The sequence below is a fragment of the Mustelus asterias genome, chromosome 2 (assembly GCF_964213995.1).
Source record: "Mustelus asterias chromosome 2, sMusAst1.hap1.1, whole genome shotgun sequence".
Taxonomy (NCBI): domain Eukaryota; kingdom Metazoa; phylum Chordata; class Chondrichthyes; order Carcharhiniformes; family Triakidae; genus Mustelus; species Mustelus asterias.
This window is the reverse complement of record NC_135802.1, coordinates 10,089,476-10,114,263: the sequence shown is the minus strand read 5'-3', so window position 1 is coordinate 10,114,263 and position 24,788 is coordinate 10,089,476. Positions and strand designations below refer to the sequence as shown.

Sequence of the window (24,788 nt, the reverse complement as noted above, 5' to 3'; positions counted from 1 at the left end):
TCCCCTTCCTAACCGTGACCCACTTGTCTGTCTCCCGTGGCCCTGGTGTGACCACCTGCCTGTAACTCCTCTCTATCACCTCCTCATTCTCCCTGACCAGACGAAGGTCATCGAGCCGCAGCTCCAGTTCCCTAAATCTTGTCTCTTTCAAGAATTTATTCAATTCCTCTTTTCAAAGTTATTATTTCCACTGTCCAAATCGGAGCATTCCCTCCCTGATGAGAACACAGTTTATTCTCAACTCATTCCACCCGGGACAGAAACATTAGAAACGAGAGCAGGAGTAAACCATTCGGCCCCTTGAACCTGCTCCCTCATTCAGTACGCTGATCTTCTATCAAACTCCTCTTCCTGTCTGGTGCCCTTTGGCCCTGTACCCCAGATGCCCGTTTGCGCGCCCTGCCCCGTGGCCCTGTACCCCCGTCTGCGTGCACTGCCCCCGTGGCCCCGTACCCCCGTCTGTGCACACTGCCCCTGTGGCCCCGTACCCCCGTCTGTGCACACTGCCCCCGTGGCCCCGTACCCCCGTCTGTGCACACTGCCCCCGTGGCCCCGTACCCCCGTCTGTGCACACTGCCCCCGTGGCCCCGTACCCCCGTCTGTGCACACTGCCCCCGTGGCCCCGTACCCCCGTCTGTGCACACTGCCCCCGTGGCCCCGTACCCCCGTCTGTGCACACTGCCCCCGTGGCCCCGTACCCCCGTCTGTGCACACTGCCCCCGTGGCCCTGTACCCCCGTCTGCGTGCACTGCCCCCGTGGCCCCGTACCCCCGTCTGCGCGCCCTGCCCCGTGGACCGCTTACCTTCCCACACCACAAGTAGGTGGTCTGCTCCGTCTTCAGGACGAAGATGTCATTGGAGTTGAGGGAGGAGGCGCGAGCGGGCACCTCGGTGGCTTTCGTGTTCAGTTCGTCAGTGCCGCGGACCTGGAACAGTCTGACCGGCGCTTCCTCCTTCATCCCACTGCGGCCCGTTCCGCCCTGCCGCCGCCATTGGCCAAAAAAAATCAATGTCAACCTAGCCCTGGGCATTTGGAGTTTAAAGCATGCGGAGCCCCTCCCCCTCCCCCTCCCCCCCCTCACCAACCCCACCCTCACCCACCCCACCCACATCTCCCCCATCCTCACCTACCCCACCCTCACCCACCCAACCCTCACCTCCCCCACCCTCACCAACTCCACCCTCACCCACCCCACCCACCCCACCCTCACCTCCCCCACCCTCACCTCCCCCACCCCCCCACCCTCCCCCTCCCCCTCTCACCAACCCCACCCTCACCCACCCCACCCTCACCTCCCCCACCCACACCTCCCCCACCCTCACCAACCCCACCCTCACCTCCCCTATCCTCACCTCCCCCACCCTCACCCACCCCACCCTCACCTCCCCCACCCTCACCAACTCCACCCTCACCCACCCCACCCACCCTACCCTCACCTCCCCCACCCTCACCTCCCCCACCCCCTCCCTCACCTCCTCCCCCCCACCCTCTCCCCTCCTCCCTCACCCCCACCCTCCCCCTCTCCACCCCTTGCCCCACCTTCTCCCCCTCCCCCACCCCCTCCCCACCTCTCCCCTTCACCCACCCTCTCTTCCACTTACCCCTCCCCCACTCTCACCCACACCCCTCTCCCACCCACCCTCGCCCACACCACCCTCTCCTACCCTCCCCCTCCCCCACCCTCCCCATCCCACCCTCACCCCCTCCCCACCCTCCCCCGCCCTTTCCCATCCCCCACTCCCCCCTCCCCCACCCTCTCCCCTGCCCTGCCCTCCCCCGCCGTGCCGAAACCCCCCCCCCCCCACCCGCCCCGGCCCACCGCAATGTTCGCCACGGAGAGAAGCCACGAGAGCTGAGACGTTGAAAGCAGAGAGCTGATTGGCTTACCGCATAAATGATGAATTTGCCCCTGAAGATGGCGAGGAAGTGTCGAGGCTCTTTGCCCATGGTCACCCGCACCTGAACCGGCTCACCATTGTACCTCTCGTCCAGGCTGACAGCTTGAAAGGCCGAGGCTGTAATCTCATCCAAAGAGGCGTGGAGCCCCTGAGAGAAGGAAAGGCACAGAGAGTATTACTCAGAGCACAGAGAGTATTACTCAGAGCACAGAGAGTATTACTCAGAGCACAGAGAGTATTACTCAGAGCACAGAGAGTATTACTCAGAGCACAGAGAGTATTACTCAGAGCACAGAGAGTATTACTCAGTGCACAGAGAGTATTACTCAGAGCACAGAGAGTATTACTCAGGCACAGAGAGTATTACTCAGAGCACAGAGAGTATTACTCAGAGCACAGAGAGTATTACTCAGAGCACAGAGAGTATTACTCAGAGCACAGAGAGTATTACTCAGAGCACAGAGAGTATTACTCAGAGCACAGAGAGTATTACTCAGAGCACAGAGAGTATTACTCAGTGCACAGAGAGTATTACTCAGAGCACAGAGAGTATTACTCAGGCACAGAGAGTATTACTCAGAGCACAGAGAGTATTACTCAGAGCACAGAGAGTATTACTCAGAGCACAGAGAGTATTACTCAGAGCACAGAGAGTATTACTCAGAGCACAGAGAGTATTACTCAGAGCACAGAGAGTATTACTCAGGCACAGAGAGTATTACTCAGAGCACAGAGAGTATTACTCAGAGCGCAGAGAGTATTACTCAGAGCACAGAGAGTATTACTCAGAGCACAGAGAGTATTACTCAGAGCACAGAGAGTATTACTCAGTGCACAGAGAGTATTACTCAGAGCACAGAGAGTATTACTCAGGCACAGAGAGTATTACTCAGAGCACAGAGAGTATTACTCAGAGCACAGAGAGTATTACTCAGAGCACAGAGAGTATTACTCAGAGCACAGAGAGTATTACTCAGAGCACAGAGAGTATTACTCAGGCACAGAGAGTATTACTCAGAGCACAGAGAGTATTACTCAGGCACAGAGAGTATTACTCAGAGCACAGAGAGTATTACTCAGAGCACAGAGAGTATTACTCAGAGCACAGAGAGTATTACTCAGAGCACAGAGAGTATTACTCAGAGCACAGAGAGTATTACTCAGAGCACAGAGAGTATTACTCAGGCACAGAGAGTATTACTCAGGCACAGAGAGTATTACTCAGAGCACAGAGAGTATTACTCAGGCACAGAGAGTATTACTCAGGCACAGAGAGTATTACTCAGGCACAGAGAGTATTACTCAGGCACAGAGAGTATTACTCAGAGCACAGAGAGTATTACTCAGGCACAGAGAGTATTACTCAGGCACAGAGAGTATTACTCAGAGCACAGAGAGTATTATTCAGGCACAGAGAGTATTACTCAGAGCACAGAGAGTATTACTCAGGCACAGAGAGTATTACTCAGAGCACAGAGAGTATTACTCAGAGCACAGAGAGTATTACTCAGGCACAGAGAGTATTACTCAGAGCACAGAGAGTATTACTCAGGCAAAGAGAGTATTACTCAGAGCACAGAGAGTATTACTCAGGCACAGAGAGTATTACTCAGAGCACAGAGTGTAATGCTCAGAGCACGGAGAGTATTGCTCAGAGCACAGAGAGTATTACTCAGAGCACAGAGAGTATTACTCAGGCACAGAGAGTATTACTCAGAGCACAGAGTGTAATGCTCAGAGCACAGAGAGTATTACTCAGAGCACAGAGAGTATTACTCAGAGCACAGAGAGTATTACTCAGGCACAGAGAGTATTACTCAGAGCACAGAGAGTATTACTCAGGCACAGAGAGTATTACTCAGAGCACAGAGAGTATTACTCAGTGCACAGAGAGTATTACTCAGTGCACAGAGAGTATTACTCAGAGCACAGAGAGTATTACTCAGTGCACAGAGAGTATTACTCAGGCACAGAGAGTATTACTCAGAGCACAGAGAGTATTACTCAGAGCGCAGAGAGTATTACTCAGAGCACAGAGAGTATTACTCAGAGCACAGAGAGTATTACTCAGAGCACAGAGAGTATTACTCAGGCACAGAGAGTATTACTCAGAGCACTGAGAGTATTACTCAGAGCACAGAGAGTATTACTCAGGCACAGAGAGTATTACTCAGAGCACAGAGAGTATTACTCAGGCACAGAGAGTATTACTCAGAGCACAGAGAGTATTACTCAGTGCACAGAGAGTATTACTCAGTGCACAGAGAGTATTACTCAGAGCACAGAGAGTATTACTCAGTGCACAGAGAGTATTACTCAGTGCTCAGAGAGTATTACTCAGTGCACAGAGAGTATTACTCAGAGCACAAAGAGTATTACTCAGAGCACAGAGAGTATTACTCAGAGCACAGAGAGTATTACTCAGAGCACAGAGAGTATTACTCAGGCACAGAGAGTATTACTCAGAGCACAGAGAGTATTACTCAGAGCACAGAGAGTATTACTCAGGCACAGAGAGTATTACTCAGAGCACAGAGAGTATTACTCAGGCACAGAGAGTATTACTCAGAGCACAGAGAGTATTACTCAGAGCACAGAGAGTATTACTCAGTGCACAGAGAGTATTACTCAGAGCACAGAGAGTATTACTCAGAGCACAGAGAGTATTACTCAGGCACAGAGAGTATTACTCAGGCACAGAGAGTATTACTCAGAGCACAGAGAGTATTACTCAGAGCACAGAGAGTATTACTCAGAGCACAGAGAGTATTACTCAGAGCACAGAGAGTATTACTCAGAGCACAGAGAGTATTACTCTGACCGCCGCACGCTCAGATGGAATGCAAGGCCTTGGAGAGGGTGAAGGGATGGGATGTGGGCGTCGTTGGCTGGGCCAGCATTTATTGCCCATCCCTGATTGCCCTTGAACTGAGTGGCTCACTAGGCCATTTTCAGAGGGCATTTAAGAGTCATAGATATTTACAACATGGAAACAGGCCATTTGGCCCAACTTGTCCCGGCCACCCAGTTTTTAACCACTAACCTAGTCCCAATTGCCCATATCCCTCTATACCCATCTTACCCATGTAACAATCTAAATTATTTTTAAAAGACAAAATTGTACCCGTCTCTACTGCTACATCTGGCAGCTTGTTCCAGACACTCACCACCCTGTGTGTGAAAAGATTGCCCCTCTGGACACCTCTCACCTTAAACCTAAGCCCTCTATTTTTAGACTCCCCTACCTCAGGGAAAAGATATTGACTATCTAGCTGATCTGTGCCCCTCATTATTTTATAGACCTCTATAAGATCACACCTCAGCCTCCTACGCTCCAGAGAAAAAAGTCCCAGTCTATCCAACCTCTCCTTATAACTCAAACCATCAAGTCCCGGTAGCATCCTAGTAAGTCTTTTCTGCACTCTTTCTAGTTTAATAATATCCTTTCTATAATAGGACTCTCAACACAGGGACCAATCCGGTGACACTTAGCTGCATTGCTTTGGGTTAAATAAGAATCAGCCCCATCCCCAAACCTGACCAACCCCCCCCCCCCCCCCCCACTCCCCCCGGCCCCTCCCCCCCCCCCACTCCCCCACTCCCGCCCCCGATCGATGGATTACCATCGGGAGATCCTGTTAATTACATCCAGTTTCAGGGATTCCAGGAGGCTCAACCTTCGGCTGGAATTTTGGGGACCTGGGAATACTCAACGTCATGTTGTAAAAGCTTCTTTTTGTCTAAATTGCTATGAAACTGACTACCCAACATAATTAGTAACTGCATCTGTATATAACTAGTCACATGGTTGTACAGTGCTTGAGTATTTCAGGAAAAAAGACACTTTGTCGAAGTTTTTCATCTTGCACTCATCAGAACAATCGCAGCATTTGATATTCTTGTGAACTGCCCTGATGAGTGAGAGACGAAAAGCTTCAACTAAATGTCTCTTTTCAGCAATACTCAGGCCTCGGTGTATTTTTTCAAAGCCATTTAAAATCACCATCCGGCGGAACCCAGACGGCAATAAACATATTTCCACCCGCAGTCATCAAAGTGAACATTCTTAAACAGATCAAGAAATCATTTTAATTCTTTATTTTTAAAATGACATCCTAAATCTCAAGTTGTCCACAATGAGAACTCGATCCCACACGCCGTTAGCAATGGGGGGTCCCTACCTGCCACATGTAGAGAATGTAGGCCGTCTTGTTGGTATTCACGTATGTGTAAAGCACCAGGTAGCAGTCTCCCCCGTAAAACTGGCCGTATGTCTTGGGATCCACCGGGACAGGTTCATTACCCTCGATCCTCCACACCTGATCCAGAGAACGCAACATGTGAATCATCAAAGAACAAAGAACAATACAGCACAGGAACAGGCCCTTCGGCCCTCCAAGCCCGCGCCGCTCCCTGGTCCAAACCAGACCATTCTTTTGTATCCCTCCATTCCCACTCCGTTCATGTGGCTGTCTAGATAAGTCTTAAACGTTCCCAGTGTGTCCGCCTCCACCACCTTGCCCGGCAGCGCATTCCAGGCCCCCACCACCCTCCGTGTAAAATACGTCCTTCTGATATCCGTGTTAAACCTCCTCCCCCCTCACCTTGAACCTATGACCCCTCGTGAACGTCACCACCGACCTGGGAAAAAGCTTCCCACCGTTCACCCTATCTGTGCCTTTCATAATTTTATACACCTCTATTAGGTCACCCCTCATCCTCCGTCTTTCCAGTAAGAACAACCCCAGTTTACCCAATCTCTCCTCATAACTAAGCCCTTCCATACCAGGCAACATCCTGGTAAACCTCCTCTGCACTCTCTCTAAAGCCTCCACGTCCTTCTGGTAGTGTGGCGACCAGAACTGGACGCAGTATCCCAAATGCGGCCGAACCAACGTTCTATACAACTGCAACATCAGACCCCAACTTTTATACTCTATGCCCCGTCCTATAAAGGCAAGCATGCCATATGCCTTATTCACTACCTTCTCCACCTGTGACGTCACCTTCAAGGATCTGTGGACTTGCACACCCAGGTCCCTCTGCGTATCTACACCCTTTATGGTTCTGCCATTTATCGTATAGCTCCCCCCTACGTTGGTTCTACCAAAATGCATCACTTCGCATTTATCTGGATTGAACTCCATCTGCCATTTCTTTGCCCAAATTTCCAGCCTATCTATATCCTTCTGTAGCCTCTGACAATGTTCCTCACTATCTGCAAGTCCAGCCATTTTCATGTCGTCCGCAAACTTACTGATCACCCCAGTTACACCTTCTTCCAGATTGAAATTACATAGCAACATAGTAGGTAGGAGCAGGAGGAGGCCATTCGGCCCTTCGAGCCTCCTCCGCCATTCATCACCATCATGGCTTAGGGATGGGATTTACGACCATTTAGAAAGATGCGGATTAATCCGGGATAGTCAGCACGGATTTGTGAAGGGTAAATCGTGCCTCACAAATTTGATTGAATTTTTTGAGGAGGTAACTAGGTGTGTTGATGAAGGTAGGGCGGTTGATGTCATATACATGGATTTTAGTAAGGCGTTTGATAAGGTCCCCCATGGTCGGTTTATGATGAAAGTAAGGAGGTGTGGGATAGAGGGAAAGTTGGCCGATTGGATAGGTAACTGGCTATCTGATCGAAGACAGAGGGTGGTGGTGGATGGAAAATTTTCGGACTGGAGGCAGGTTGCTAGCGGAGTGCCGCAGGGATCGGTGCTTGGTCCTCTGCTCTTTGTGATTTTTATTAATGACTTAGAGGAGGGGGCTGAAGGGTGGATCAGTAAATTTGCTGATGACATCAAGATTGGTGGAGTAGTGGATGAGGTGGAGGGGTGTTGTAGGCTGCAAAGAGACATAGATAGGATGCAAAGCTGGGCTGAAAAATGGCAAATGGAGTTTAACCCTGATAAATGTGAGGTGATTCATTTTGGTAGGACTAATTTAAATGTGGATTACAGGGTCAAAGGTAGGGTTCTGAAGACTGTGGAGGAACAGAGAGATCTTGGGGTCCATATCCACAGATCTCTAAAGGTTGCCACTCAAGTGGATAGAGCTGTGAAGAAGGCATATAGTGTGTTAGCTTTTATTAACAGGGGGTTGGAGTTTAAGAGCCGTGGGGTTATGCTGCAACTGTACAGGACCTTGGTGAGACCGCATTTGGAATATTGCGTGCAGTTCTGGTCACCTCACTATAAGAAGGATGTGGAAGCGCTGGAAAGAGTGCAGAGGAGATTTACCAGGATGCTGCCTGGTTTGGAGTGTTGGTCTTATGAGGAAAGGTTGAGGGAGCTGGGGCTGTTCTCTCTGGAGCGGAGGAGATTGAGGGGAGACTTAATAGAGGTTTATAAAATGATGAAGGGGATAGATCGAGTGAACGTTCAAAGACTATTTCCTCGGGTGGATGGAGCTATGGACAAGGGGGCATAACTATAGGGTTCATGGTGGGAGATATAGGAAGGATATCAGAGGTAGGTTCTTCACGCAGAGAGTGGTTGGGGTGTGGAATGGACTGCCTGCAGTGATAGTGGAGTCAGACACTTTAGGAACATTTAAGCGGTTATTGGATAGGCACATGGAGCACACCAGGATGGTAGGGAGTGGGATAACTTGATCTTGGTTTCAGATGAAGGTCGGCACAACATCGTGGGCCGAAGGGCCTGTTCTGTGCTGTACTGTTCTATGTTCTATGTTCTATGGCTGATCATCCAACTCAATAGCTTAATCCTGCTTTCTCCCCATAACCTTTGATCCCATTCGCCCCAAGTGCTATATCCAACCGCCTCTTGAATACATTCAATGTTTTGGCATCAACTACTTCCTGTGGTAATGAATTCCACAGGCTCACCACTCTCTGGGTGAAGAAATGTCTCCTCACCTCCGTCCTAAATGGTCTACCCCGAATCCTCAGACTGTGACCCCTGGTTCTGGACTCCCCCCACCATCGGGAACACCCTCCCTGCATCTACCCTGTCTAGTCCTGTTAGAATTTTATAAGTCTCGATGAGATCCCCCCCTCATAACCGGCTTTCGATCAATTTCATTCACTACGTTAGTCAATTCCTGTCCATTCTACACACCAATCAAATTCATCCATTACTTTGGATGCAAGAGGCTGAGGGGCTGATGGAAGTTTATAAAATCATAAGAGGCACGGATAGAATGGGGAATTGGAGTCTTTTTCCCCAGGATAGAAATGTCAGTTACTAGGGGGACGTAGGTTAAAGGTAAAAGGGGGAAAGTTGAAAGGAGATGTGAGAGGCAGGTTTTTTACACAGAGGGTGCGGTAAGTGTCTGGAATGCGCTGCCAGAGGAGGTGGTAGAAGCAGATACAATAGCAATGTTTAAGGGGCATCTTGACAGATAGGCAGGGAATAGAGGGATACGGACCGTGTGGAGGCAAAAGGTCTTTAGTTCAGAAAGATGTCATGTGTCAGCACGGGCTTGGTGGGCCGAAAGGCCTGGTCCTGTGCTGTACTGTTGTTTGGTCTTTGTTGGAGAGAATGGTTCCAGGGATGAGGACCTCCAATCACGCAGATAGATTGGAGAGGTTGGGAATGTTCTCCTTGGAGGAGATGCAACAGAGACAGTCAAACCCATCAGGGATCAGAGCAGCGTGGATAGGGAGAAACAGTTAATATTGGTGGAAGGATCGAGAAGCAGAGGGCACCGATTTAAACCGAATGGTGAAAGCACTGATGCTGACATGAAGCAAACCGTTTTTCCATAGCGAGCAGTTAGGATCTGGAATGTACTGTCTGAGAGTGTGGTGGAGACAGATTCACACAGCGAGTGGTTAGGATCTGGAATGCACTGTCTGAGAGTGTGGTGGAGACAGATTCACACAGCGAGTGGTTAGGATCTGGAACGTACTGTCTGAGAGTGTGGTGGAGACAGATTCACACAGCGAGTGGTTAGGATCTGGAACGTACTGTCTGAGAGTGTGGTGGAGACAGATTCACACAGCGAGTGGTTAGGATCTGGAATGCACTGTCTGAGAGTGTGGTGGAGACAGATTCACACAGCGAGTGGTTAGGATCTGGAACGTACTGTCTGAGAGTGTGGTGGAGACAGATTCACACAGTGAGTGGTTAGGATCTGGAATGTACTGTCTGAGAGTGTGGTGGAGACAGATTCACACAGCGAGTGGTTAGGATCTGGAATGCACTGTCTGAGAGTGCGGTGGGGGCAGAATTAATTGTGGATTGCGAATCAGAACCAGAGGAGCTCCTCAAGAGTGAACATTTATGGGGTTAGAGGGACAAAGTGGGGCAGTGGAATTGGCAGAATTGCTCTTGCAGAGTGATGGCACAAGCTCAATGGGCTGAATGGCCTCCTTCAGTGCTGTAGCCATTCTATGTTTAGAATATATATAGAAAATAGAAACTAGAAGCAGGAGGAGGCCATTCGGCCCTTCGAGCCTGCTCCGCCGTTCATTTTGATCATGGCTGATCATCAAATTCAATATCCTGATCCCTCCTCCTCCCCCATATCCCTTGATCCCTTTAGCCCCAAGAGCTATATTTAATTTCTTCTTGAAATCAGACAACATTTTGGCCTCAACTACTTTCTGTGGGAGTGAATTCCACACATTCACCACCCTCTGGGTGAAGAAATTTCTCCTCACCTCAGTTCTAAAAGGTTTACCCCTTATCCTCAAACTATGACCCCTAGTTCTGGACTCCCTCACCATTTCATTCAGTGTCAATCGTTCTGGCAATCCATTTTGTCTGGTGTTTCGATCACTCGCTGCACTCATCAATTTTGTTCAATCAATCAATCAATTTCCATCAACCAGTTACAACAATTAACATTTAAACAGAGCATTTATTGTTTAAGCAACCTTTAAACAAAGCACAGGCTGTGAGCGGTAAGGTGGCACAGTGGTTAGCACTGCAGCCTCACAACCTGGGTTCAATTCCGCGCTCGGGTCACTGTCTGTGTGGAGGTTGCACATTCTCCCCGTGTGGGTTTCCTCCAGGTGCTCAGTTTCTTTTTACAGCCCAAAGATGTGCAGGTTAGGTGGATCGGCCATGCTAAATTGCCCCTTAGTGTCAGAGGGATTAGCAGGGTAAATGGATGAGGTTACAGAATAATAGAATCTACAGTGTAGAAGGAGGCCATTCGGCCCATCAAGTCTGCACCAACCACAATCTCACCCAGCCCCTCTCCCCGTAACCCCACATATTTACCCTCCTAATCCCCCTGATACTAAGGGTCAATTTATCATAGCCAATCAACCTAACATCTTTGGACTGTGGGGGAAACCGGAGCACCCGGAGGAAACCCACGCAGACACGGGGAGAACGTGCAAACTCCGCACAGACAGTGTCTCCCCGTGTCTGTGTGGGCTTCCTCTGGGTGCTCCAGGCCGGAATTGAACCCGGGTCCCTGGCGCGCTGTGAGGCAGCAGTGCTAACCAGTGTGCCACCCTTATGAGGATAGGGCCTGAATGGGATTGAGGTCGGTATGACTCGATGGGCTGAATGGCCTTCTTCCGCATTGTAGGGATTCTATGATCCATGGGTAGAAAAAGGCAGGGAAAGTAATAATTTAAAATTCAATTTGGAACCTTGGCTTCCTGCTTTGGGTCGATGTATCACCTGACCTGGCATTGGCGTTACAGGCTGGGAATATTCCAGAGTTTGAGCCTTGTTTAGTCACTGGCAAAGAGTAGCGCATGGTGCTCTGCTGGCTCCTGTTCAAATGTGTCGTCCCACTAGCTGAGGGGATCTCTGGGATTGGATCATGATGCATTTGGTGTTCGAATAGCTGGATAACACTGACTCTTTAGGCACCCATATATGCCAACCTGTGCCACAGTCCTCGAACCAAATCGATGGGCAGTGCCACAAGCCATGAAGATGCATTAGTTTATTTTTAAATTAAAAGAAATTTTTAAAAAAGTTTATTTATTAGTGTCACAAGTCGGCTTACATTAACACTGCAATGAAGTTACTGTGAAAATCCCCTAGTCGCCACACTCTGGTGCCTGTTCGGGTACACTGAGGGAGAATTTAGCACGGCCAATGCAAATAACCAGCACGTCTTTCGGACTATGGGAGGAAACCGGAGTACCCGGAGGAAACCCACGCAGACACGGGGAGAACGTGCAGACTCCACACAGACAGTGACCCAAGCCAGGAATTGAACCCGGGTCCCTGGTGCTGTGAGGCAGCAGTGCTAACCCACTGTGCTACATTAAGACAGCACTTCCACAAGATCCCAGTCGCAACACTCCCTCACTGTTCCCTGGGATTCTGAAAAGAGTGGCTTATCAATATGTTCCACTGGGAATATATGTGGAACTGTGGAAGCTGACACTGTGAAACAGGAATACTTGGAAAGGGGAACTGCATAAGCTAAGGGAAAAGGGCAAGGGGGTGTGGGATTAATTGGATAGCTTGTTCAAAGAGCCAGCACCAGCACGATGGGCTGAATGACCTCCTTCTGCACTGTGAAGGCCCGATATGGATTCTGACTAATTAAATGCAGCGTGCCGCTGGTATCAGTGGGAACCATTTGCCCTCTTCTAATAAGCAACATCTTAGGGGTTGAAAGTCACACAGGTTTAACAATCACATAAGCTGCTATGAGAGAAACCACAGGTCTTTATAGAAGTCGACCCAGATAAGCAGCAAGGCCTTTAGTCTGAGAGAATTCATTAAATCAGACACCTGAACATGGGGCGAGGGATTGATATCCACAAACCCAGACACAAGTTGGGATGTCAAGGATAGTTTGTTACAATAATGAATTAGGTCAGATAACAGATTAAGTCGTCATGCTGATTGGATATTATAATTAAGCAAGCAACGATGGTAGTGACTGTTGTTCAACATTTATATCTTATGCATGATGTAACGTTAATCAATAGTTATGAGTGGATAGAGATGGTTCATATATCTTGATTGATATATGTTAATTACTTGTAATTGAATCTGAAACTATATCTGCTTGTGTATTCGTGAATTCTGTACTCTGGATGACTGCAGATGACCTTCCACTAGCTATAGAATAAACCGCCATTGTGAAGCACTCTGAGACTTTGTCTATCTACTTAAAGGGAACAAAATAGTAAATACACTGACAGGTGGAACATCAAAGTAAGCCCCACAGCAAGGGCGAACAGAGCCTCGCTCACCTCGACCTTCCCAGATGCATCATCCACCATCCTCTGCCGAGCCGCAAGGTCGGGTCTGGCGTGTAGCTGAGTCACATCAAACTTAGTCTGCTCCACTTTGGCTGCAATGAGAACAAGGAGAGCGTGAAAACCCGGAGGAAGATGCTCGATGGAGAGGGTCACTGTACATAGAATATACAAGTGGAGTAACAGGCCATTCAGCGCATCTAGTCTTTGGTTGGTGTTTATATTCCACACTCTGCTCCAGTTAGCCCTATCAGCACAGCCGTCCTCCTCCTTCCTCCCGCAATCTATTCACACACGAAGAATGAACGCTTGGGCTCACTGCCCCTGAGCGTAATGGAGGTGGAGATCTCAAAAGAAAGCTGGAGAGAAATCTAAAGCTGGGGGTGGGGTGGACATGGGCGTCGCTGGCTGGGCCAGCATTTATTGCCCATCCCTAGTTGCCCAAAGGCAGTTGAGAGTCAAACACATTGCTGTGGCTCTGGAGTCACATATAGGCCAGACCAGGTAAGGGTGGCAGATTTCCTTCCCTAAAGGACATTAGTGAACCAGATGGGTTTTTCCGACAATCGACAATGGTTTCATGGTCATCAGTAGATTCTTAATTCCAGATATTTTTTATTGAATTCAAATTTCACCATCTGCCGTGGCGGGATTCGAACCAGGGTCCCCAGAACATTAGCTGAGTTTCTGGATTAATAGTCTAGCGATAATACCACTAGGCCATCGCCTCCCCTATGAGACTGAGTGGATTGCTCAACTGAGAACCGGCCTGGATTTGATGGACCTTCTGTGCTCTAAGTAACTCTACAAATTACCAGAGAACCCAGTTTTAAGATAATTGGCAAAAGGAGCAGAGGGGGGACTTTTTATCTTTTACACAGTGGGTGGTTACCATCTGGAATATTCTGCCCGAAAGGGCAGTGAAAATCGATTCAATAGTGACTTTCGGAATGAGAAAAATTGTTGAAACAGAAGGAACTACGGGGATATGGGGAAAGAAGGCGAACTGGAATTTCTAAAAGTTCTTTCATTGGATGTGGGCGTCACTGGCTGGCCAGCATTAACTGCCCATCCCTTATTGCCCTTGAGAAGGTGGTGGCGAGCTGCCTTCTTGAACCGCTGCAGTCCCTGTGGTGTAGGTGCACCCACTGTGCTGTTGGGGAGGGAGTTCCAGAATTCCCTGACTGGATTACTCTTCAGATTAGCCAGCATTGGCTCGATGGGCTGAATGGTCAGCTGCTTGCTGTTGAAGTCTGTGATTCAGGAGAGGACGGGGTGCAGGGAGAACAGGGGAAGTAAACGCAATGCATAGATGAAGCAAAGGTTGTGTTGGGAAGTTGGGTAGAGTCAGTGTCGATTGGTGATTGTAAAATTGTTAGATGTGAAGAGGAGAAAGCATCACATGGTCCCTTTAAAAAGGCAACGTTTGTTCTGTACTTAGAAAGTTTAAAACATGCAAGTACGTAAAGAGCCCAGAATGAAACATTTTGTATTGCAGGCCAAGCAGCAGAGTTGCCTTGGTAACAGGCTTTCAGGCTTTTTGAATTTTTTTGAATTCAACCAATTGATTTAAACCAAGCACTTGGATACCAGGAACCAATTAGATTTAAATTTGATGTTTTGGTAATCTGGGACCAATCCAATGGTGGGAGATATAGATATGTCATCACTGGTATAAAAGGAAGGAGGCAGTGGGACAAAAGGTAGAGAGAGCAACTGTCACCTGCCACAGCTCACAGCTCTTAGCTCAAAGCAACATCTAGATAGCAGAGGTACCAATGAAGAAAGAAGTTCCAGGCAGAAGAATCAACAGAGAAGGCCCAGAATATTCTGGAAGACACAAAACCGGGTTGTAATTTAGAGAGAATCGAAACTTATTTCTTTGTTAATGAGTGGGAATTGTATTTATTGGAACAGCATACCATTAGAATCTTGTTTTATTCAGTCTGTTAATAGTTTAGTTAACTTGTGCACTGTTAGTTAGATAAATAAATTATTACTTGTCGATTTTAGAGAGAGTGTCAGGGAGTTATTTTGATTCAACCACTGGAAGTTGCTGAAGAGCGGATTGTACCACGTCACACACAGTTTTTACAGGCGAGGTACTCTTCTTTGGGTGATTAGGTGTTAGTTTTCAGAGGGGGGGGATTAACCTCAGCTCTCGAACAGTTGTGTAAGCAAGAGGGGACTCACCGATCTCTATAACAGTTGTGTGAGCGAGAGGGGACTTACCGATCTCTATAACAGTTGTGTGAGCGAGAGGGGACTTACCGATCTCTATAACAGTTGTGTGAGCGAGTGGGGACTCACCGATCTCTATAACAGTTGTGTAAGCGAGTGGGGACTCACCGATCTCTATAACAGTTGTGTGAGCGAGTGGGGACTCACCGATCTCTATAACAGTTGTGTGAGCGAGAGGGGACTTACCGATCTTGCCCACTGTGTGTTTCTTGCCCAGTCCTTGAGTTTGCCCTTTGACTGTCCACTTTTTGAAGAGTTGCTTGAAGATGGCAGACTCTGCGTTGTCATTCAGCAGCACCACATTGGTGCTGGGCGGATAGCCCTTGGCTTTTAAGAATCCCTGGAAGGTGGCAGAATGGGAAGAGGGCATCACAATGAGGAGGGACTTCATGGCGAGCAGTCGCCATAGAAACACTGAGTCAGTCAGTCATCACGATCTGTAGGTTAGTGGGGATTAGTGTGGTAAATACCTGGGGTTACGGGGAGAGGGCATTTCAGAGGGCAGTTAAGGATTTGGAGCCCCCCTCCCCCTCTCATCAACACGGACACCTCCCCCTCATAGACACGGGGAACCAACCAAATACGGATAAGAGGAACCCCACACCCAATAGAGCTCCCCAAAAGGACCCCTGGCACTGCCCCATGGCACTGCCCCACGGCACTGCCCCATGGCACTGCCCCACGGCACCACACCCAGGCACCAGGGGGGTGGAGTTTCTGTTGATAATGAGGTGATTTTTCCAAAATAAAAATTCTAAGCGCCGAATTGGTGTGAAAATGGGAGTAACTCCTATTGATTTTTCCAGCGGGATTTTCAGAATGAATCTCCCACACTCTGAGCACTGCAACATGTCCCCGATGGGTTTCTTTGTGACTCTTGCGTACACTTGTGGCCACATCACCAAGATCCCACCCATCGTCTCTGTCGCAACCACTCACCCTGGAACACAGCCTCCCAACTCTCCGGGGGCGAGAGGGGCTTGGGTTATGTTGGCTGGCGGGGGAGGGGGAACGCTTTGGAATCGGTAGTACAATTTTTTGGGGGGGGGGTTTAAATTGGACTTGGCCAGATGACACAAGAACAAGGCGGTATCTCATTGGTCTCCCATACACACCCGCCAACGGCCCTCACTTATTTCCAGTCGCTGAAGCTGAGAGTTAGGTGTGTGATGTCACACGCACTGGGTGTGATCTTACCCAATTCAATCGATCCCACCCCATAATAGGCCCAGCTCGATATTCCAGTCCCTCAATCCCACCTGCTAACGACCATAACGGATACTGGATTCCGTCAACTCCCCCTGTTTTGAGCTTTAAATCCAATTCCAAAGCTGCCTTGCCTCTTTCATTGTGACCGAGGGCCGTACTCACCAGAGCCCGGTTCATCCCCGCCCGCTTCTCCTCCTTAGTGGCTTCTTTCCCTTTCCAAACAAAGATGGTGACACCACCTTGATCCAGGATGTAGCAATCCTGCAAAGAGAAAGGCAGATGGGTTGGCACGGCGCCAGTTAGAGAATCCTCGGTGCCCAACCTCCGAAACCCGATGAATATTCCCCAAAGAACTGATGCCACACGGTCCCGGAATAAAATCTCACAACGCGAGGAACAGGCGAGCGGCTGAAACAACCGCCTGACTGGGTTCAGGGCAGAGGTTAATGCCACGACCTCCAGGCGAGTTTCAGGAGTTTTAATTGTTGAGGAGAGGAGACTCATTGTCGAAGCGCACGGTAGCACAGTGGTTAGCACTGCTGCTTCACAGCTCCAGGGTCCCGGGTTCGATTCCCGGCTCGGGTCACTGTCTGTGTGGAGTTTGCACATTCTCCTCGTGTCTGCGTGGGTTTCCTCCGGGTGCTCCGGTTTCCTCCCACAGTCCAAAGATGTGCGGGTTAGGTTGATTGGCCAGGTTAAAAAAAAATTGCCCCTTAGAGTCCTGAGATGCGTAGGTTAGAGGGATTAGCGGGTAAAATATGTGGGGGTAGGGCCTGGGTGGGATTGTGGTCGGTGCAGACTCGATGGGCCGAATGGCCTCCTTCTGCACTGTAGGGTTTCTATGATTCTATGAAGCGCTGTGGGTGGACCTACACCACATGGACTGCAGCGATTCAAGATGGCAGCTCACCACCACCTTCTCAAGGGCAACTAGGGATGGGCAATAAATGCCGGCCAGCCAGCGACACCCATGTCCCATAAATCAATTTTTTAAAAATTCTAGACTAACCACGCGCGCTGCGCAATAGAGTCAGAGAGGTTTACAGCACGGAAACAGACCCTTCGGCCCAACTTGTCCATGCTGCCCTTCTTTTTACCACTAAGCTAGTCCCAATTGCCCACATCCCTCTATACCCATGTAACTGTCTAAATGCTTTTTAAAAGACAAAATTGTACCCGCCTCTACTACTACCTCTGGCAGCTTGTTCCAGACACTCACCACCATCTGTGAAAAAATTGTCCCTCTGGACCCTTTTGTATCTCTCCCCTCTCACTTTAAACCTGTGCCCTCTAGTTTTAGACTCCCCTACCTTTGGGAAAAGATGTTGACTATCTAGCTGATCTGAGCCCCTCATTATTTTATAGATCTCTATAACATCACCCCTCAGCCTCCTACGCTCCAGAGAAAAAGTCCCAGTCTATCCAGCCTCTCCTTATAACTCAAACCATCAAGTCCCGGCGGCATCTCAGTAAATCTTTTCTGCATTCTTTCTAGTTTAATAATATCCTTTCTATAATAGAGTGACCAGAACTGTACACAGTATTCCAAAGTGAGGCCTTACCAATGTCTTGTACAACTTCTACAAGACGTCCCAACTTTTGTATTCAATGTTCTGACCGATGAAACCAAGCATGCCGAATGCCTTCTTCACCACTCTATCCACCTTTGACTCCACTTTCAAAGAGCTATGAACCTGCACCCCTAGATCTCTTTGTTCTGTAACTCTCCCCAACACCCTACCATTAACTGAGTAGGTCCTGCCCTGGTTCAATCTACCAAAATGCATCACCTCGCATTTATCCAAATTAAACTCCATCTGCCATTCGTCAGCCCACTGGCCCAATTGAGCAAGATCCCGTTGCAATCCGAGGTAACTTCCTTCACTGTCCACTGTGCCAGCAGTAGTTGAAGCTGGACAGGGATAGAGGTTCAATGGAGAATGTTCCCATTTCAACTTAATTCTCAGAAGAGTGTTGTTTTACAGTAGTTGCGATGTTTGAGTTGATGAGCAATAGTGAGAAGTTTCAGTTCCTGCCAGGAATCTTACAGACGTTAATCCTTGTGGCGATTTAATTTATCACCAACCTGCCCTTACACATGGCCGGCAGATCCATTCACCAGCTGTTGGAAATTACATCAGGAAAAGTTGGGAATTAATTGAGGTTTGGTTCGGGATGTGAGGGGGAGTAACCGGATTGGCTGATCCTTGTACGGATGCGGTGCTAAGTCGGGGTTCAGTTTGATTGATTAGGAGCAGGGAGTCCTCAAGGCATTCAGAGCATGTTGATCGTTGATGGTCCAAGCTTTAGGCTTTACACAACGATTCAAGAGAGATGGAAGGTTTTGGAGAATGGGAAGCTTCAGACCGTAATGACGAGAAGTGAAGGAAGATTACCTCCAACTCTCAGAGTAACAAAGGTTTGGTGAATGAATATCGCATTATACTCCCTGCTCTCCCAAAAAAGGTTCCTCCATCACTGTCCCACAGTCCTCATCAAGGTCAGTTGGAACCCCATTCAATTTATTTGAATGTGAAGCATTGATTTGGATTTGGATGCTGAACTCTGTGAGGAGTAGGTCAGAGGTTAGGAATACTGTGGTGAGCAACTCACCTCCTGACTCCCCAGAGCCTGTCCACCATCTACAAGCCACAAGTCAGGAGTGTGATGGAATACTCCCCACTTGCCTGGATGGGTGCAGCTCCAACAACACTCAAAAAGTTTGACACCATCCAGGACAAAGCAGCTCGCTTGATTGGCACCACATCCACAAACACCCACTCCCTCCACCACTCAGTAGCAGCAGTGTGTACTATCTACAAGATGCACTGCAGCAACTCACCAAAGATCCTTAGACAGCACCTTCCAAACCCACGACCACTTCCATCTAGAAGGACAAGGGCAGCAGATACCTGGGAACACCACCACCTGCAAGTTCCCCTCCAAGCCACTCACCATCCTGACTTGGAAATATATCGCCGTTCCTTCACAGTCTCTGGGTCAAAATCCTGGAATTCCCTCCCTAACGGCATTGTGGGTCAACCCACAGAACGTGGACTGCAACGATTCAAGAAGGCAGCTCACCACCACCTTCTCAAGGGCAACTAGGGATGGGCAATAAATGCTGGCCCAGCCAGCGACGCCCATGTCCCACAAGTGAATAAAACAAAGAATTCAAAAAATGTGAATCAGAGAGGTTCTGATTTGATCCCTCGACTGTGCGTTGTGGGAATGTGACTGCCAGGGTGAGGATAAAGAGTTTACGATGGTCTCGCTGCCATCTAGCTAGGTCCTGGGATCGAAGAAGGAAAGGAAATTGGCCGGGATTTCTGTTCCTGAATTACCAGCCAGTCCCCAATGTTGGGAAAGAAAAGGCGATACACACCGACCGGCATCAGGAAGGATTCACCTGGAGTCTGGAATTAGGAACGCTCATCTGTTAACTGGGATTGGGAACTCATCTGGAGTCTCTGATGGGGATTTTGTCACCAGGAGTCTCAGACCAGGAAATGATCACCCGCACCCCTGAAATTGGGAGTGTTTGCCTGGATTCCAGGATCAGGAATGGTCACCTGGAGTCCGGGATGGTGAACGGGTGGTCATCAACTATCCGGCATCCGGAACTCGACAGTGCTGGCGTTCAAATTCACCACCTGAAGTTGGGAAACAGTCACCTAGAATCCAGGATTGGGAATTCATTAGCTGCAGTCACCTAGGATCTGGGATTCGGAATTCATTAGCCGGAGTCACCTGGGATTGGGAATTCACTACCCGCAGTCACCTGTAATTCAGGATTGGGGATCCATAAATTGGGGTCACCTGGAATCTTGGATTGGGAATTCACTACCTGGAGTCAATTATCACAAAATGATCACCCAGCATATGGAATTGGGAATGGTGATTCAGAGTCCAGGATTGGGAATATCACCTGGAATCCGGGATTCATGGGAACAGTCACCCAGTCTGGGATCAGGAATGTTTCACCCATGGTTCAGCTAAGGTGGCGATGGAGTTTAGTTAATAAATTAGATGGTTTCTTGTCTCCGTTCTCTTACGGGAACCCATCTGTAGACAAATGAACAAGCCCCACGACTTACCTCATGTTTCAGGAGATCCTGGGTCAGAGGTCGCGTGGCCACTTCCTGTACCATCAGGCTTCCTGTAGCATCTGAAACACTGTGGAGAGAGAAAGAGAGATGGGGTGAATGTTACAGACGGGGTGAATGAGTAACAACTACCAGACACGTGTTTAAAGAGAGTCTATCCCCCCGAGGACCACAATTTTACAGAAATTACCTGAGTTCTGTTAAACTTCCCCCTCCTCCCGCCCCCCAGGGTTAAAGTTTAAAGTTTATTTATTGTATTAGTGTCACAAGTAGGCTTACATTAACACTGCAATGAAGTTACTGTGAAAATCCCCTAGTTGCCACACTCTGGCGTCTTTCGGGTACACTGAGGGAGAATTTAGCACGGCCAATGCACCTAACCAGCACGCCTTTGGACTGTGGGAGGAAACCCATGCAGATACGGGGAGAACGTGCAGACTCTGCACAGACAGTGATCCAAGCCGGGAATCGAACCCGGGTCCTTGGCACTGAGAGGCAGCAGTGCTAACCACTGTGCCACCGTGCCGCTCTATCCTGGTCTGATTATTGCTGGACATGCCTTGGTAACTTACTGGTAAAGCCTGACGTTGGATTTCTGGAGCTGGTCGGCCCTGGCGTCAGGGGTTGCCTCCTTCAGCTCCCCTCGCCTCTCCCCGAGTACGGCCACCATTATCTTCATCAGCTCAGGATGGTCATCCTCCCGATCGCCGTCAACAATTCCAATCTCAGCTCTCCCTCCACGTTCCCTATCCCGAATATCCTGGGCAAGGATCAGGGCCTATGGGAGAGAGAGAGAGTGAGGAAACATCCCGCCTTAAGGAAGTCTCTTTTATCCTCCCATAGGACGAGGGCCTCACTGGCTGGGCCAGCATTTGTTGCCCATCCCTAGTCGCCCTTGAATGGCTCGCTCAGCCAAAGCGCATGGCTCTGAAACATAGAAACATAGGAGATAGGAGCAGGAGGCCATTCAGCCCTTCGAGCTGCTCCGCCATTCATCACCATCATGGCTGATCATCCAACTCAATAGCCTAATCCTGCTTTCTCCCCATAACCTTTGATCCCGTTCGCCCCAAGTGCTATATCCAGCCGCCTCTTGAATACATTCAATGTTTTGGCATCAATTTTTTGATTTGATTTGATTTATTATTGTCACATGTATTAACATACAGTGAAAAGTATCGTTTCTTGCACGCCGCACAGACAAAACATACCATTCATAGAGAAGGAAAGGAGAGAGTGCAGAATGTAGTGTTACAGTCATAGCTAGGGTGTAGAGAAAGATCAACTCAATGCAAGCTAAGTCCATTCAAAAGTCTGACGGCAGCAGGGAAGAGGCTGTTCTTGAGTCGGTTGGTACATGACCTTAGACTTTTGTATCTTTTTCCCGAAGGAAGAGTCTGGAGAGAATGTCCAGGGTGCGTGGGGTCCTTGATTATGCTGGCTGCTTTTCCGAGGCAGCGGGAAGTGTCGACAGAGTCAATGGATGGGAGGTTGGTTTGCATGATGGATTGGGCTACATTCACGACCTTTTGTAGTTCCTTGCGGTCTTGGGCAGAGCAGGGGCCATACCAAGCTGTGATACAACCAGAAAGAATGCTTTCTATGGTGCATCTGTAAAAATTGGTGAGAGTCAACTACTTCCTGTGGTAATGAATTCCACAGGCTCACCACTCTTTGGGTGAAGAAATGTCTCCTCACCTCCGTCCTAAATGGTCTACCCCGAATCCTAGGACTGTGACCCCTGGTTCTGGAGTCCCCCACCATCGGGAACATCCTCCCTGCACCTACCCTGTCTAGTCCTGTTAGAATTTTATAAGTCTCTATGAGATCCCCCCTCATTCAGCAATGTGGTTGACTCTCAACTGCCCTTGGGCAACTAGGGATGGGCAATGAATACTGGCCCAGCCAGCGACGCCCATGTCCCATGAATGAATGAGAAAGAAACACGGGTTCAAATCCCACCGCGGCAACTGGTGGATTGAAATTCAATGAATAAGATCTGGAATAGTGACAGAAACCATCACTGATTGTCGTAAAGCAAATTCACGGAAGGAAATCTGCCGTCCTCGTTTGGTCCAACCCGTACATGTGACTCCTGGGTCACAGCAATGCCCTCTGAATGGCCTCGCAAGCCACTCAGTTTGAGGGCAATTAAGGATGGGCAACAAATGCTGGCCTTGCCAAAGAGGAAATAAAAACAAGGACCATTCAATAGGTTCAGAGCTGATCTTGCTCAACTCCACCTGACAGCACTGTCCCCAGAAATCAATCGTATCCTCAACGACTGTTCACCCAGTCTTAGAGTATTCCAAAGATCCACAGCCCTCTGAAATTTCTCCACGTCTCAGAGCTCTTATTCTGAAACTGCATCCCTGTGAGGTCAACGCAGATTTCCGTGGTCGGACCCTCACTGCTCCGATTCCGTGGCGAGTGAGGTGGTAGAGTTCCGGGATAGTCTCTCTCACAAGAGGAAATATCCTCTCCGTACCCACCCTATCAAAGTCCCGACAGTATCCTATAGGCTTCAATAAGATCAACTCCCATTTGTCTAAACTCCAGTGGGTACAGGCCCAACTTGTTCAACCTTTCCTCATTGGATAAGCCCCTCATTCCCAGGAATGAGTCAAGCAAACCTTCTCTGAATGGCTTTTAATGCAATTACATCCTTTTCTCACTGACTTTTACAGATGCTCCATAGAAAGCATTCTTTCTGGTTGTATCACAGCTCGGTCTGGCTTCTGCTCTGTCCAAGGCCGCAAGGAACTACAAAAGGTCGTGAATGTAGCCCAATCCATCACGCAAACCGGCCTCCCATCCATTGACTCTGTCTACACTCCCCGCTGCTCAACAAAGCAGCCAGCGTAATCAAGGACCCCACGCACCCCGGATATTCTCTCTTCCACCTTCTTCCTTCGTGAAAAAGATACAAAAGTCTGAGGTCTCATACCAACCGACTCAAGGACAGCTTCTGCCCTGCTGTCATCAGACTTTTGAATGGACCTACCTTGCATTAAGTTGATCTTTCTCTACACCCTAACTATGACTGTAACACTACATTCTGGACTCTCTCCTTTCCTTCTCTATGTACAGTATGCTTTGTACAGCGCGCAAGAAACAATACTTTTCACTGTAGGCTAAAACATGTGACAATAGAGTCATAGAGTGATAAAGGTTTACAGCATGGAAACAGGTCCTTCGGCCCAACTTGTCCATGCCGCCCCTTTTTTTAAATCACTAAGTCCCAGTTGCCCACACTTGGCCCATAATAAATCAAGTCAAATCAAAGCAAATGACAGCTGAGCTAATTGAAACATATAAGATTCTGAAGGGGTTGGACTGGGAAGATGCTGAGAGATTGTTTCCATTGGTTGAAGAGAATAGACACTTTCTCACGATAAGGGTTCGGCCATCTTGGACTGTGATGAGGAGAAATGTCTTCGCTCAGAGGGTTGTGAATCTTTGGAGTTCTTTACTCCAGATGGTTCTGGAAGCTCCATTGTTGAGTTTATTCAAAGCTTAGAGTTTTGGACACTATGGGAATTAAGGAATTTGGGAACGGTGCAGAGGTGGAGTTAAGGCCACAGTCTAATCAGCCATGATCTGAATGAACGGTGGAGCAGGTTTGAGGGGCCGAATGGCCCACGCCTGTTTCTAATGTTCTTATTTTCATTCTAGGTTCATTCAAGAGAAAGGGGTTTCCATTCCGTCGCTGTACTCCACCTGACCTTTAACCTCTCGGTCCTGTTGCTTTTGGGTGCGTTCCATTGTACAATGGTCTTCCCCAAATCCAAGAGAAACACATCGCCTGAGTTAAAGCTGTTCCAGGAAATGTCCACCTGAAGCAACAGAAGAAACAGTTCTTTAATATTCCATGTATGGATCTTTGTGAAGGAAAGCTCTAGTCCTCTCACCCTCACCCCTCCCAGCATCTCTGTCACACAGCACAGCTAAAGTGTGTGTGTGTGTGAGTGTGTGGTGAGTGTGTGTGTGTGTGGTGAGTGTGTGTGAGTGTGAGTGTGTGAGTGTGTGTGTGTGAGTGTGTGTGGTGAGTGTGTGTGTGTGGTGAGTGTGTGTGAGTGTGAGTGTGTGAGTGTGTGTGTGTGAGTGTGTGTGGTGAGTGTGTGTGAGTGTGTGAGTGTGTGTGAGTCTGTGCATGTGAGTCTGTGTGTGGCGAGTGT

At 48.7% G+C, this 24,788-nt stretch overlaps 1 protein-coding gene across 1 annotated transcript in view; it reads right to left on the bottom strand.

Moving 5' to 3' along the window:
• vill (villin-like) overlaps positions 1 to 24,788 on the bottom strand; it is a 106,382-nt gene that overhangs the window by 31,843 nt on the left and 49,751 nt on the right. Inside the window, exons 6-14 of the mRNA XM_078231127.1 lie at positions 24,336 to 24,446; positions 21,183 to 21,388; positions 20,602 to 20,680; positions 16,667 to 16,765; positions 15,482 to 15,635; positions 13,049 to 13,149; positions 6,081 to 6,218; positions 1,889 to 2,047; positions 804 to 980 (exon numbers count right to left, since the gene is read on the bottom strand). Coding sequence (XP_078087253.1) covers positions 804 to 980; positions 1,889 to 2,047; positions 6,081 to 6,218; positions 13,049 to 13,149; positions 15,482 to 15,635; positions 16,667 to 16,765; positions 20,602 to 20,680; positions 21,183 to 21,388; positions 24,336 to 24,446 — 1,224 coding nt within the window. The remainder of the gene's footprint in view (positions 1 to 803; positions 981 to 1,888; positions 2,048 to 6,080; positions 6,219 to 13,048; positions 13,150 to 15,481; positions 15,636 to 16,666; positions 16,766 to 20,601; positions 20,681 to 21,182; positions 21,389 to 24,335; positions 24,447 to 24,788) is intronic.